This window comes from Castor canadensis, chromosome 18, assembly GCF_047511655.1.
Source record: "Castor canadensis chromosome 18, mCasCan1.hap1v2, whole genome shotgun sequence".
Lineage (NCBI taxonomy): Eukaryota > Metazoa > Chordata > Mammalia > Rodentia > Castoridae > Castor > Castor canadensis.
In genome coordinates, this window is record NC_133403.1 from 42,183,889 (window position 1) to 42,199,256 (window position 15,368).

General features: G+C 55.8%; 1 protein-coding gene across 3 annotated transcripts in view; it reads right to left on the reverse strand.

The window, feature by feature from the left end:
• Positions 1-2,268: 2,268 nt before the first annotated feature.
• Scarb1 (scavenger receptor class B member 1) overlaps positions 2,269-15,368 on the reverse strand; it is a 64,202-nt gene continuing 51,102 nt past the window's right edge. The window contains exons 9-13 of one of the 3 annotated variants that reach the window (XM_020185762.2): positions 14,074-14,147; positions 10,552-10,603; positions 9,325-9,471; positions 6,338-6,466; positions 2,269-3,078 (exon numbers count right to left, since the gene is read on the reverse strand). In XM_020185762.2, the coding sequence (XP_020041351.1) occupies positions 6,338-6,466; positions 9,325-9,471; positions 10,552-10,603; positions 14,074-14,147 (402 nt within the window). In that variant the 3' untranslated portion in view covers positions 2,269-3,078. Of the gene's footprint in view, positions 3,079-6,326; positions 6,467-9,324; positions 9,472-10,551; positions 10,604-14,073; positions 14,148-15,368 lie in introns of all 3 variants that reach the window. The other 2 variants (XM_074061002.1, XM_020185759.2) reach the window with 2 other exon arrangements.

A 15,368-nucleotide genomic window follows, 5' to 3' on the forward strand; every position in this document is an offset into this window, starting at 1 on the left:
TGCAGTCCAGGGGAAAACAGAGACTCTTAGAAAAATGACTAGAAAGTAAAAAAAGGACTGGCAGAGAGGCTCAGGTGGCAGAGCGCCTGCTTAGCAAGCGTGAGGCCCGAGTTCGAACCCCAGTGCTGCCAAAAAAAAAAAAAATCACAGAATGAGAAGAATTCCTGCAGGGACACGAACGCTTCACGGAGCGCCACTCTTGTTTTCTACACGAGTGGCTCTGAGCGTGGAAGCAAAAGGTCCTGACGAGGCTCACACGCAGGTCCTCACACAACCAGGACGTAGCCATGCAGGCCCTGCCCCGGCCCCCACCAAGGGACACTCCCCACGCCCCCCAGGGACGAGTCTGCAGGTGGCTTCTGACGGCAGATGGCGGGTGCGCTGCGCACAGGCCACTCCCAGCTTCTCACTGAGAAAAGCAAGGTGGCGCCCTGATTCTGTCTGCGAAGGGTTGATGGCAACCGTGGTGTCCCAGCAACCGGGTGACAAAACAAAATGCGCAGGTGTGGCGTTGTGTGAAACCCACCCGGGTCCTGGGGGGTAGCATTCCGGTTCCCCCTGCAGGTCCCCAAAGCCACTGTGTGCCCCAACTGTACCCTGGGTCTGCAGGTGGCCACAAAGGCCCAACACCACGGCTCGGTCACGACGCTGGGACACTGTAATCGCCCTCCACCAGAGTGCGGCTAAAAGCCGGGTCCGTGGGAAGGTGGGGGCGTGTGACACGGGGACAGCTGTGATGCCCAGGGAAGAGCTGGCCTCACAGGCCCCAGGTGGCGACAGATGTCGACGGGGTGGGGTGGGGTTCACAGTGAAGGGCCAGGGTCCATCCAGAGTTAATTCACTAACCGTGCACACCCGATTCGACTGACACAAACCCGGGGCGGAGGGCACGGGATGCTCCCGCGACCCCCGCCAGATCGAGGACCACCTGACACGGCGCTCCCTCTGAGACTGTGCTCAGAGCCGATGGTGGCCCAGATCACGGGCTGGGGGTCTGTGAGGCGCCAGTTCCGTGGGCAGGAGGCCCTGGTGCATGGCAGGCGCTTAGTCCCTGAGGAAGCCGGGAAGGGACAGGAGGCCGGGAGGGCGGGGCCCTAAGCAAAGGATCCGTGGACTTCCACTCCCCCCCCCACACCTCTGTCTCTGTCTCTCTCTGGGAAGGGCGGGAAGGGCACAGATGGTGGCCTGCAGGCCGGGGACAGGCACCCATGAGGACCCCACTGTGCTGGCTCCTGACCTCCGACTTGCAGCCCTGGAGCTGGGATCAAAACGCTGGTGTTAAAAAGTCTCCCCAGCTGCGCTGTCCTCGGTCTCTGGAGGCCGAGAAGACCGAGACACCAAAACATTTTCACCACGCGGTGTGGTGCTGCCCACCTGTGACCCCAGCTCGGGAGGCAGAGACAGGAGGTCTGCTTGAGCCAGGGGGTTTGAGACCAGCCTAGCCAACCTAGAGAGACCCTGTCCCAATAAATAAGTAAGTACTGGCAGTTCAAGTCTGTAATCCTAGCTACTCGGGAGGCTGAGATTGGGAGGATCTCGGTTCAAGGCCAAACCAGGGCAAACAGTTCACAAGACCCTATGTAGAAAATACCCAGAGCAAAATGGTGGCTCGGTAGAGTCTGCTTTGCAAGTGTGAAGCCCTGAGTTCAAATCCCGGTTCCACAAAAAAAAAAAAAATCCCCAAAACAAAAAGTTCACCTCACCTTACACAGGTGCTTGTGTTGAGGAACACACGGGAGGGGGGCGGTCAGTAAAAGCCTCAACAGCATCAAATGCATAAACTTTAGATAAAACCCCAAAGGCCAGGAAGAATGCAAGTTCAAGGGTGAGGGGAGGTGGGAGGGCAGAACAACCACCTCACCCAGACGAGGTCACAAACTTGACCTGTGCAACTATCTGAACTTTCGACGGAAACTTAGACGGTCGTGCGTCCACTCCCCCGAGCACTTCTCTGTTCTGCTGTGTGTGACACAGAAACGCAGGGCCCCGAGACCTGACCTCTGTCCGTTAGGAACCGGGACAGAGAGCACATAAGGCCCAGGAGCTCCATGTGGCCGGGAGGGAAGGGCCGCCACCCACCCCACCGCTCCCGACATGCAGGCATCACACACGTGCGCGCCAGGCTGGAGGTGGAGGACGGCAGTGGCAGCTTGGTGCCCAGCCCTGGGGCACTCGAGCCTGGAGGCCACCAGAACAACTTCTGAGCAAGCGGGGCACCCAGACCCCGATCCCAGCCCCGCCCAGCAAACACTGCCGCAGACCCCAGCGTTCAATTTTCACAAAAACTTTATTGCTTCATAGTGACATCATTTTAAAAGATGATAAAACTCATTTCCAGTAGAAAACATATCTTGGCTCTCCGCAGAGACCAGAGCCAGGCGGATGGGCCTCCCTGCCCTTGGGGTGGCACACCAGGCTACCCGACCAGACGCCAGCCCGGGCCGCTCCACCTCTGCCTGGCACCTAAGAGCTGAGAAGCTTGGGGGGACAGGGTCTGTGACACAGCTGCAGGGAGTGGCCGGCTCAGTGCATGGGTGGCGTAAGCAGAGGTCAGAGGACACGGGCTGACACCCACTCTGGGCCTGTACAGACACAGGGACCCCGGAGCCCTGTGGGGTGGAGCAGTTCCTGGTGGAGACCTGGGTGCCGGGCTGTTTGCCCGGCTTTGGCACAGATAACCAGTGTCCCCAGTCTGGGTTCCAGGGCACGGCCTGGGCCCTGGGCCTGACAGGCCTGTCCTATGTGGGTGAGTGACCACCTGGGTCTCAGCATTTCATGCCTGCCAGAGGGAACCAGGGCTGGTAAGAGCCTGGCTCAGCCAGAGAGAGGCCACAGCGCCCATGGTGCCTGTGGTCAGGCCCGGGGGTCACGTGGAGAGAGAGCAGCAGCGCCATCCCTGCGTGTCTGCGCACGCCTGGGAACACACAGCTGCCCCTAGCGGGGGTGTGGCAGCCAGGGTCAGGCTGTGGGGTTGGCGGCCTGTTCGCTGACAGAGTCCTTAAGAAGTGGGGTGCAGAGGCTGGGGGGCCGGTCTGGCCGAGAGACCAGGCTTGGCTGGCCCCCAGTGTCACCGCGACCCTGTGGAGAAAGGAAAAGCTGGGTCACCAGCCTGTCCCCCAACCCTACCGGCCCGACCCCATTCCCGCTCCACCTCCCTCTGGCACACTTGCCACACACGTGCCCCAGGGTAAGCAGAGGCAGAGCGGCTCTTCACAGGGGACCATCTGGGTGCCATGAGACAGGGAAACTGAGGCCCAGAGACACTTGCCTGACAGAAAGAGGCCAGAGCAAGGAGCCTGGGCTGGGGTGCAACACTGTCCCCCCAGAAAAACAGGAAATGACACACATCTCTGTGCACAGGACATGGGGTGTAAAGGACAGTCACAGGACAGGGCGACCCTGTCCAGCCGCCATGGGCGGAAGCAGCAGGAGACAGCCAGTCACTGGAGACTCACGGAACCACAGAGCTTGGGTGAACTGTTAAGACCACCTGTCATCCATGAGCCACAGATAGATCTGGAAAGAAAATACCCACCCAGTTCCCACAGTGGCCTCTGGGAATGGGACAGCGGGACTTGGGAAGAGGGACAAAGGACAGAGAAAGGACAGATGCCAAGAGACTCAGACTGTAGCTTATCTGGTTTTACATTTTTAAAAAATATTTCTCAACTAAAAAAGTTCGTAAGCCAGGCACAGTGGCTCTTATCTATAATCCCAGCAACTCAGGAGGTAAAGATCAAGAGGACGGAATTTTGAGACCAGCCCAGACAAAAAAGAGACCAGGTCTCAATCAATAAAACGCAAGGTGTGGTGGCGTGCACCTGTCGTCCCAGCTACGCGGGAGGCGTGAAGAGAAGGTGATCCAGGCCAGCCTGGACAGGAAGCACCGAGACCCCATCTGAAGATAACTAAAGCACGAATTAAAAAAAAAAAAAAAGCAAAAGGGGGTCAGTGCATGGCTCAAGTGGTAGAGCGTCTGCCCGGCAAGTGCAAGGCCCTGAGTTCAAACCCAAGGACTGCAAAAAAAAAAAATTAGTAAGGACAACAGTAATAAGAATGACACAGCCAGACGCGTCCCCGCCTGTCGTCCCAGCCCTCTGAGGTGGGCGCAGGAGGATGGCGAGTTCCAGGCCAGCCTGGGCTGCACAGTGAGACTGTCTCAAAGAAAGCAAAGCACGGGGCGACTGAGAACAGACAGGCCTCCGCACCCCAGCAGCCCCCCACCACCTGTGTCTGCTCACAGCCCCCAAGGGCTGCTAGTGGGGAGGCTGGGGATCAAACTGGAGCCCTGGGGAGACAGAGGGTGCAGGGGTGGGCATGCTGGTTCATCTCCTGGGAGCCAGACCAGTCCCTCCTCACAGAGGCAGCACTGGGCCTTGGGGCCACCAGAACCCCACACGGTAAAGGTTCACTGAGTTAAGAAAAGGACAGCTGAGTATGGTGGCACACACCTACGATCCCAGCAAGAGGATGGTGAGTTCAAGACCAGCTGGGTCTGTCTTTCAAAAAGACCAAAAAAGAACTCCAAAGGGGAGACCAGGATCTTTCCCAAGACAGACAAAGGAACAAAGCTCCCAAAAACGCCCCGCAGCTTCCCCCTCCTCCCTCCAACTCACATCTGACGTAGGAGGACTTGAAATGGAAGAAAGAGCAATGAGAAGGTAAGAAAGGTTCAGAGGATTTCCCAAAAGGGCCGCCCCGTACAGTTGTCCAGGCTGTGCACTGCCCAAAGGCACCCAGCCAAACCTGACTGCCAAGCCCTCTGCCCACGGCTCTACCTTTCTCTTATTCATCTAAAAACCATCCCCTGGGCTAGTGAGGCCGTTTCCCCTCTTCTTCCATGCAAAGAAGCCCCTTGGGTCCACCCCACACACACCCAGGTGCAGAGCAAAGGGTGGGGTCTTCCCAGGAGGTCTCATCTAGGGGTGGACGCTGCCTGCAGGGATTGGGCTCCCAGGCGTCCCCTACACACACTAAAGGCAACGAGGACACTGCAGTCCCCAAATACTCTTGGCTTGGGCTGGGCTGGGCTCTGGGTGGGGCTCACACCACCTGCCACCAGGCAGTGGATCCTCTAAGAAAAACCTTTCTCTAGAAAAGCGGTTTGGTTTCGTTAGCGGTGTGGGGGCTCCCTGGTTAAGTCAGGGAGGTGCAGTGACCTTGGACCCCAGTCATCTGTGCTAACAGTGGCCTGCTGCTCTCTCTGCCTGAGGGTGCCCGCGGTCCCCAGCCACCCAGCCTGCTTCTGCACAAGGGACCTGTGCCGGACACAGCAGGGCACCCACCAACCGGGGACCCAGTGCTAAGGTTCCAGGAAAGAAAGTGGGGACAGGCCAGGTTGCCCTGTCCCAAGCCTGGGGCCCTTCCTCAGCCCTCAGGGACGCACTGGGACCTGCCCTGCTGTTCCCAGGTGGGCACGGGAGCCTGAGCCTGGCTGGACCCCACTGTCCTTCCTCCCGGGCGGTCAGTCACCATCACTTTGCTTCTGTGTTCTTTCCTCCCACAGCCCTGGCAGCCAAGTGAGTGAGGTGGAGGTGACAGCTGGCTGAGGAGCAGGGCTGTCACCTCCCGCCCTCCTGACGAGGGTCCTTGGAGCCTAACATCCCTGAGGCACATGGGGGCACTCACCCTGCCAACCCCAAACTGCAGGGCCTGCGGCTATTCTGTCACCTGCCTGGCAGAGACACGGGGACTAGCTCCTGAGGCCTGGCCCTAGAGGTCACAAGGAACCAGGGCTTTGGCCACCTCCTCCACAGGGAGGGCTGCGGATAAAACAGGCTGGCAGAGTAGGCTTTCAGCGCACAGGCGACACAGCTCTACTAAAAACGACCTGAAATTCAGACAACTGAGTGTTCCAGACTTCCTGTTTGTGCTCAGCCCGACAATCAGGCCTGGATATACATCTAGTGCTCAATTAATGCCTAAATTCTTTGGTTTTGGTCAGCCATCCAAGATTCAGGCCCATGTTTCTTGTGTAATGGTCCCTGGGCCTCCGACACCAAAATCCCCTTTGGGGATCATTGAAATGCAGCCTCGCAGGCCAGCAGGATTCGATTCCAGGACTCTCTGGCCTCCGCTAGCAAAGGGCCGGGCAGGGTGGGGAGGGTAACGCACGGGAGGGAAGGCTGAGAGGCAGCAGGCCTGGCCGTGATCTCGCCTTTCTAGCAAGACCTTGCAATAACACAGCAGGCCCCGGAACTAGTCCCCTGGAGACCCAGGAAAGCGTCCCACGCGGGGGACGCTCGGGGAACATCAGAGGGCGGCCTGTCCCCCAGCAAGGGCCACAGCAGACTCTGAGGTGGCGGGTCCCCGGGGGGCGGGGTTACCTGGTACGCACCTACAGTCTGGCCTCCTGCAGCACCGTGCCCTTGGCTGGTGGCTTCATCAGTGATTCAGAATAGGCCTGAACGGCCTCCTTGTCCTCTGAGCCCTCTTTATTGCTACTCCAAAATAAAAGGCACCTCGCCTACAAGACAACCAAGCTCGTTTATAGTTGGTGTGACGGCCACCGCCGTGGCCGCCACCGTGTCCCCCAAAGCTAAGGACAGGTGGGCAAGGAGCAGCAATGGAAGTCCCAGGTCCCTCACCACTATGGTGGCTGCATCCTCTGGGAGAAGTCAACTGGCCAGGGTCCTTCACTTGACAACGGGGCCACCAGAGGAAGCGAGAGGTGGGCAGGGCCAGCTGGCCAAGAATCATGGAATCGAGGTGTGGCAAGTGGTCTTGGTTGGTCTGGTTTTCTGTGGTGCTGGGATTCGAACCCAGGACCCCGTGCAGGCAAAGCATGTGGTTTTACCTCGGAGCCGCACCCCAGTCCCATGCACTGTGTTTCAGTCCCCAAAGCCAATTTTTCCATCAAAATACTTCTTTTTTCTTTTTCTGCACACAGCTGGGGTGTGGCTCCTGTGGTAAAGCGCTCGCCTCGCGTGTGCCAGGCCTCCCTGGGTTCCATCTCCAGCCATGGGAAAGGAAAGACTGCAGCCTTAGGCGTAGTGACCACGCCTGTAATCCCAGCTACACAGGAGCATGGAGAGTTCGAGGCTGGCCCAGGCAAAGTTAGGGAGACTCTTGTCAAAAACAAAATGCAAACGAAAAGGGTAGAGCACTTGCCCAGCAAGCTCAAAGTCCTGGATCTAGGGTTCCATGCCCAGTACCACAAAAACAAAAACAAAAAACTGTTTAAGAAGAGAAATTTCTCTGAAAACACACTGAATTGACCAGCATGCAAAAAAACTTTTTTAGAGGAAAAATCAGGACAAATACACAGAAATGCAAAGCAGACATCAACAGACACATTTCAACCCCTTGGCCGCCACAGGGAGAGGTGTCTTGAGCACAGGGTCACAGAAACAAACACGTTCCTGGTGGACAAGGGAGCCATCTCCCTCCCCTCGGTCCTCCTGGAATGGAACAGAAGGGACCAGAGGACCAAGGCTGTCTGGACCTCGGCTCTTCCCAGCCCCAGGAAGCTGGTGTCTCACTACAGGCCACCATGACGCCTGTCTGGAAGATTCCACAGGCTGAAGCCTGGTTTCTGGTTCCTTCTGTCCTCCGCAGAGTCCAGCCAGGGCACCGGAGGGCTCCCCTGTGCTGGCTGCAGTCCCAGCCTGGTGGGACCCAGCTCTCACTGGACAGTGACAGAGAACGGGCACAGACCAACATCAAGGACAATCAAGATTGGAGGTGGCTTCATAGAGAGCGGGAGGCTCGCGGCCACTTCGTGGAGACATCCTCTAGAGGCTGGGGACTTGGAAGGGAAGTGGAGGCCTGCAGGCCTAGGTGAAAAGTCTAGAAAGTTCTGTGATCCCCACAGCAAGCCAGCAAAGCCAGCCCTCACTACCCCCCTCCACCCCGAGACAGGAGAGAGCCACCAGAGAGCGAGAAAGCCATCAGCACCGAGTGAGCAGCGTGGAAGGTCTCGGCCTGTGCTCCCAGGACGACACAGGTGGGCCCCTGTGGGTGGCTTTCTGGTGCAAGCATCATGGCCAACCTCTGCAGACTCCTCCCACCCATCACTGTGGTCATGACCGTCCCGTCACCGTGCGACTGCACAGACTTTTTTGCCTGAGAGACTGTCCTGACCTTGGTCTCCAGACCTCATGTTCTGGTCATTTCTGGACACCCCAGATCTGCCCACAGCACCTCACAAAAAGTAAGTGACTTGGCAAATGTTGGCAGGTAAAGGCCGTGAGTCACTGGGTGGATGACAGGCCCCAAGCTTGAGGGGTGCTTGTCACCCCTGTCCTACTTCCTGTCTCTATTAGGGGCTGAAAGCAGGTGTTCGCCTGCATTCTCTACCTGCTGTGAGCCGCCCTGCCCCAGTCTGCCCCTACCTGCTTCTGCCCGGCTCAACCCAGGTGCCGTCTGCCTACAACTGACCAAGGCCTCCGATTACTCTAGTAATCACTTCCAAATTGCTCACCTGCATCCCAGGGCCCTGTGTGACCCTCCTCTGGTGACCCACCTGTCCCCTTCTGACATCCTTCCTGCTCCCCTACTCCCTCTGTCCCTCCATCTCAGCCACCCTGGTCTCAATGTGCCCCCAGGGCCTTTGCACTGCTGTGTGAAGTCCCTGCCTGTATTTATCCAGTCCCCTCAGACAGGTGATGACAGCCACACCCGGCTACTGGACCCCTGAAACGCAGTGAAATTTGGATGGAGTGTAAAATACGCACTGGATTTCAAAGAAATTTAAAAAAAACACACACAACAATTTCTATGTCTTTTATACTGCTGCAATGCTTTGGATATACTTGGCTTAAACAAAATTTACAATTAGAATTCATTTCACCCATTTTACTTAATGTGACCATTAGGAAATTTACACTTAAATCACAGTGGCTCTAACACCTTCATGGGTGGTAAAATCTTTTGTTTCCTACTTGGGTTTTTATTGTTGTTACAGTTTTTTGACACAGGGTCTCACTATGTAGCCCAGGCTGGCCTCGAACTCTCCCTCCTCCTGCCTCAGCCTGCAGGGGGTGCTGGGATTACAGGCGTGTGCACCACACCTGACTTTGAACCTGGTGTTCGTGTACCTCCTCGGCCAGAATGCCAACCCCTCCACCTCAAGCAGGGTCCCGCCTGTCTGTGTGCCCTGCATCCAGCAGGTGCCCACTTGGTGACCAAATGATTAAGCACCAGGTCTCACGCTGGCACCCACCTGCATCCCCTCCAGGGAGGGTCCCAGGCCTTTCAGGACAGAGAAGAGGAGCACAAGGTGCGAGAGATGCGAGAGGCGGCGCGGCAGAGACGAGCATCCCGTGCATCCCGCGCATCCCGCCCCGCCCCGCCCCGCCCACCCGCCCGCCCGCGGCCACCTACCTGGCTGCGGACCTGGTACACGACGGGCACGAGCAGCAGCGCGCCGCCTAGCGCCAGCAGCACGTACTGCGCGTACTGCATCACCTTGGGCCACAGCACCAGCTGCGTGTAGAACGTGCTCAGCGGCTCGCCCTCCATGGCTCCGCTCTGGGGGACAGAAGGACGAACAGGTGAACTAGTCCCGAGCTAAGGGCGCAGGAGCCACGCCGAAGCACCCTTTTCTATAGTTCTGTCCCCCTGCTCTCCTAAGCTCCAGGGCTGGGGCGTCGGCGGGCGACTCCACTTTCCACACGGCACTCGGCGGACTACATTTCCCAGACTCCCTTGCCGTCAGGCTCAGTCATGTGATCAAGCTGTAGCCAATGGAAGGTGGCTATGGCCCATAAGTCCCGCCCATCTCTTTCCGTACCCAATGAGCGGAGTTCGAGGATGTTAGGGGCGTGGTCAAGGGGACGGAAAGCGCCTGGCGCCCTCCACGTCTGTGAGGTGCGACGCTCCGCTTCCGCCAAGCTGTAACTGACCTGGGACCTGAACTTGACTTTCGGAGCTGCCCTGGCCATTAGCAAACCCTCGTTTAAGTCTGGGTAGACTGGAAATAACGTAATATAATATAACATGACAATAAAATAATAAAATAAACACAACATAAAAATAACATAGCCGGGCACTGGTGCCTCACACCTGGAATCCCAGCTACTTGGAAGGCAGAGATCTGGAGGATCGAGGTTCGAAGCCAGCCCTGGGCAAACAGTTCCGAGACCCTATCTCAAAAAAATCCCAACACAAAACAAGGCCGGCAGAGTGGCTCAAGTGGTAGAGAGCTTGCCTAGCAAGTGTGAGGTCCTGAGTTCAAATCCCTGTGCGGCCCAAAAATAACAACAAAATAAAAGAAATCTAGGCCAGAAGAAACACTGAAAAGCTTGGGAGAGAATAAAGTTAAAGGGAAAAGTTGGCTCCTTCCAAACCAACTTCTTCCCCTCAATGAAGCGACCAGTGCATTGACAAGATGCAGCTGCCACCTGCCTCCCTGTCTCCCGTGGTCCTTTTGGCTCCCTGGGATTGTTGACATGAAGAGCTAGGTCAGGGCAGTTTCTAGAGCACTGGGCAATGCCCACTGTCCACCCTGCCTCGGCCCTGTGTCTCTCTACAATGACCCCACACACTCCTCAAATGCACACGAATCCTCCCCCGGGCTCCTGACCCCACACCCTCTTCGGGCAGCCTCACCTCTTCAAACCACACCAGCGGCAGGACCACCGGCTGGATCTTCCCGGTTTGCCTGGAAGCAAGCAAGACAAGCAGGTGAGAAAGAAGCCTTGCTGGTGTTGTGGGTCACGTAGCTGGGTGTGCGATCCAGGAGCCTTACAGCCTCGCCACCGTGCAGGCCTGGGACTTGGGGACCGTGCTGTGCTGCTCGGGGTGGCAGGGGGTGGGGGGCTCTCCTGGCAGGGAGCAACTTCTCTTAAAATTAAACTCACATCTCCTATATGGCAAGGGCTGTCAGTGACTTTGCTGATAGCCATCTGTTGTTCCTTTTAGAAACAGCCTGAAATTTATGCAAGACAGCAATTCAGCCAGCTCAAATACTGTCCGTGTCCGGGGAGTTGGGAGCTTGTGTGAGCAAGTTCAGGCTCATGAGACGTTAGCAGAAGCATTCCCAGAACAGCTGGGAAGTGAACACTTCTCTTTCGCCACCCCTGCCTCTTTTGCATCTCTGCTCTAAGCCATTCTCTCTGCAGTCACTTTGCAATCACCTGGGGCTCCAGAATAGACAGGACTGATGGATATCATCTTTATGACAAGGGACTGAAACTACCCCAAGGAACAAGAGAGCCTCCTCAGGATAGACTACCTGCCAGGTAACAAAGGAGGGAGATAGTGACCCACTGGAATGCCCCTGTGACCAGGACTATTTGATTAGTATACCTACCTCTCTCCCCAGCCCCCAGTTCTTTGTCTAGTGAAACCTACAGCTCACGTCTGACATAAAATGCCTGCACCACAGAATAAACGTCCTTTCTCTGCCTTTTATTTGGCCTGTAGGGCCTCGTGGCTGGGCCTGGGCTCTAAACCTCCAGTTTCAGCCTCGGCAGCCCATGGAGCAGAGGTGAGCTTGAAGGTGAAAGGTGTGTGCTGAGAAATCACTGGTGGAGTGCCTGCTACCCCGGGAAAAGCCCTGGCTTCCATCCCTGGCTCGGCAAAAGAAAAAGAAAAAGGAACAGAAAGATGACGGAGTGGCTTAGATTTGACCATGAATGTCTTTGGGGAACTTTCATGCCACTCTGGGCTTGTCTGCTTCCTGACAGCTTCTAAAATAAGATTTAAACAGTAACAACAAAGCTTTGACCCATTTGAGTGTGGCCTGACACAGCATTTTGGGGCTGTATTCAGCCAAATCTAACTCCACCACAATACCCCAAAACCCAGCAATTACGCACTTCAGTGACTGCCCCAGAGATGCCCGTGTGTACAGAGAGGCCTAAGGATGTTTGGTGCCTCTCGAAGTCACAAAAGCAAACCGAAAGAAAAAGACAAGAACAGAGACCATCTGAATGTTTGACCTGTGACACAGCAGAATACTAGGCAGCAATGAAAAAGGAACAAGATAGGTGCTCAGATACCACAAATGCACCAAAGAACACATCTGAGAGTCACTCAAGCTACAGAAGTATAATCAAAACAAGACCTTGCATGTTACAGAATATGGATTTTCCCTATGACAACATATACATACATGGATAGAAATAAGTAGAAAGGACCTGGAGGGACGTACACCAAACCCATGATATGTGTGTGTCGGGGGGACCGCTGGAGAAGTGAGGGGAGAGGGTCACAGGAAGATAAATCCACATACGTGGCAAATGCAAAGGTGTGTGGGGAGTTAAAATGCAACAAACTCTAAAGGGAGAAAGGGCTGGGACTTCACACTGGAGAAACTTGACAAAGGCCACCTCGTCCAGGTGCTCAGGTGAACACCACGTGAGAAGGCCCTTGCTAGGAGATGGGAATGGCTCCTGAACTCCATGCTCTTCAGCCCCCAAACCCTCACCCCAGTCTAATCAGGAAACACTAGACGGATCCCACAGGGGCGGGGACACCCTACAAGTCCTTGTCAAATTGTCAACGTGAAAAGCAAGGGGACATCTTCTAGTCATAGCCAAGTGGAGCTAAGGAGGCAGGTGCCTGATGTGCCCTGGGTCCTGGAGCGGGACCTGAGCGACTCTGAAAACAAGCCGCACCTGGCGTTCCTTGGTGGAGACTGATGCAAGAGGCTGACAAGTCGGGGTGAGGATTAGCTCGGAGTGGGGGTAAGAAGGCACAAAACCATTTTTACAACTTTTCTATGACAATGAAACCTTTCTAAAAATTTAAAGTTTACTCTGAAGCAGGGTCTCCCTATGAGAAAGGCTGGCACTGAAAGTTACCAGTGACTCAGACGTGTTCCTCCTTGGTACAGACCCAGGAGAAAGGGGACACTTGTCCACACAGACCGAGGCACAGAGCACCACTCACAATGGATGAAACCGGACCCAACCCAAGTGTTCATCAGCCAATAAATAAAATGTGGTCTACCTATGGTGGAATATTATTCAGCCGTGTAAACGACCAACACTCGATCACACGATGGACCTTGAAGACAGGACGCTACGTGAAGCAAGCCAGTCACAAAAGGCCACAGTGTGTGTGGTTCCATTTGTATGAAATGCCCAGAATTGGCAAATCCAGAGAAAGAAGGAAGACTGGGCGTCAGGGAAGGAAGAGATTCCTTTAAGGGGCGATCAAAATGTTCTAAAATTTCGTGTGGTGGTCGTGGTGGTTGCACAAATCTGAGTTGTTCGTTTTATTTTTGTGTGTTTTTCTTTGTGGGTACGGGGGATTGAACTCAGGTCCTGCACTTGCTAAGCAAGCATTGCACCACTCAAGCCCCGCCCCAGCCTCTGAATTGTAGGTTTTATGATATATGAATTATATCTCCCTAAAGTTGTTATCGTAAACATAAAAAAACAAGTGCCTATAAAATTCCTCTGGAAAGGGAGCAAACTTAAGCACACCGTTCAGTACATTTTTCTTTTTTTTCTGGTGGTCCTGAGGTTTGAACTCAGGCCCTTGCACTTACAAGGCAGGCCCTCGGCAAGTTTTCATTTAACACGGGGTTTGGCCTCGCTTTAATTTCTCCAGTCTGGAGTGAGAAACAGCTTGGAACATTCTGGCTAACTCTGGGGAGGGGGTGAAGGCAGGAAGAGGGGATCTGACAGGGCGCTGCGAGCTGAGAGTGAAGGTGAGCTGGGCCAGATCCTCCAGCAGGGACCTCCCGTCCCTCCCATGTCCCTCCCACGTCCCCCCACGTCCCTCCCACGTCCCTCCCACGTCCCTCCCCACGTCCCCCCACGTCCCTCCCCACGTCCCTCCCCACGTCCCCCCCACGTCCCTCCCCACGTCCCTCCCATGTCCCCCCACGTCCCTCCCCACGTCCCCCCACGTCCCTCCCCACGTCCCTCCCATGTCCCCCCACGTCCCTCCCACGTCCCTCCCCACGTCCCCCCACGTCCCTCCCCACGTCCCTCCCATGTCCCCCCACGTCCCTCCCACGTCCCTCCCCACGTCCCCCCACGTCCCTCCCCACGTCCCTCCCATGTCCCTCCCACGTCCCTCCCACGTCCCCCCACGTCCCTCCCACGTCCCTCCCATGTCCGGCTCCCAGGCGCGTCCGTTGTGGGAAGTGAGCAATGTGGCTCCAGCCCCACTCACCCGATGCCCCTGACGGCTTTGGCGTAGAGGCTCAACTGCAGCTTTACAGAACAATTCATAGGGATCCCGGTGACCTGTGGCGACAAGACAGTGAGGAACCAGCCACCCTCCCAGCCCCACTCCACAGGGCACACCCCAGAGGGTTCGCTCCTGTCCCCCATGACAAGCCACAGGCTGGGGCGTCCAGGGCCCCAGAAATTCTGCATGCATGAGCTAAGTCTCCCAACAGAAAACACCCCTCCCCACCGGCCACCTCTACGGGGCCAGCCTGTCACCAGCTGGAAGGTTCTGGCTGTGCCCACGCTGCTCTGTCACTGGGGCTGGGGCCCAGAAGGTTCTTGGTCTTGTGGGAGAAAGAATTGAAGGATGGACGCAGAGGAGACTGAGGCGGGAGCAGGCGTGTGGATGCAAAGCAAAGCAAGAGCAAAGCAGGGCTTCCTGCAGACAGGAGGGTGGGCTCAAGACGGAGTTGCACCAGGGGTCCCCAGACCTCAAGCTTTTATTGGGGCCTGTGGACATGGGTGGTCCTGTCCTGGGGCACTGGGCTTCATGTCATCAACTCCTTCCAGTGACAGGGAGTCTGTGGCTTTGTATGCCCAGAGTAGGGCTGGTATTTTTCTGGGTCATGGGAGCTTGGGGTCAGCAAGACCCCACTGTCTGTCCCCAGCTATTGTGCTAATGTCGCAATCACAGGAGTGACTCCTCTTCAACCCACATTCACGGGGTCTCCTAACTCCCAGCTCCCAGTTCCACATTCAGTACCACAGGCGAGGTGTCTGCTCAGTTCCTCCCCAACACGAAGGCTCGGTGACACACCTGCACAGGACTGCGTTTCTGCAGGTGACAGCATCACACCGGGAGCCCAAGGACAGGTTCTTCCTTGTGCTTATTTCATTTTTTTTTTTTTTTGGTGGGACTGGAGATTGAACTCAGGGCTTCAAACTTGCGAAGCTGGTGTTCTACCCCCCGAGCCACACCTCTGGTTATTTTGCTCTGGTTATTTTGGAGTCTCGATAACTATTTTGCCTGGGCTGGCCTTGAACCTTGATCCTCCTGATCTCAGCCTCCCAAGTAGCTAGGATGACAGGCATGAGCCCCTGGCACCTGGCTGTGCTTGTTTATCTTTGTCTTTTTTTAATTTTGTAGAATTTTGTCATTTCCTACTTGAGGTGGTAATAATCAGCTTCCTTTCTGCAGAAAGCTATTTCTTTTTTTTTTAATTGAGATACTTTTTTCCAGAATCTGGAATGAAGTCAGGAAACGGCTGGGAAGGATCCCAGGTCAGAGGTCAGAGG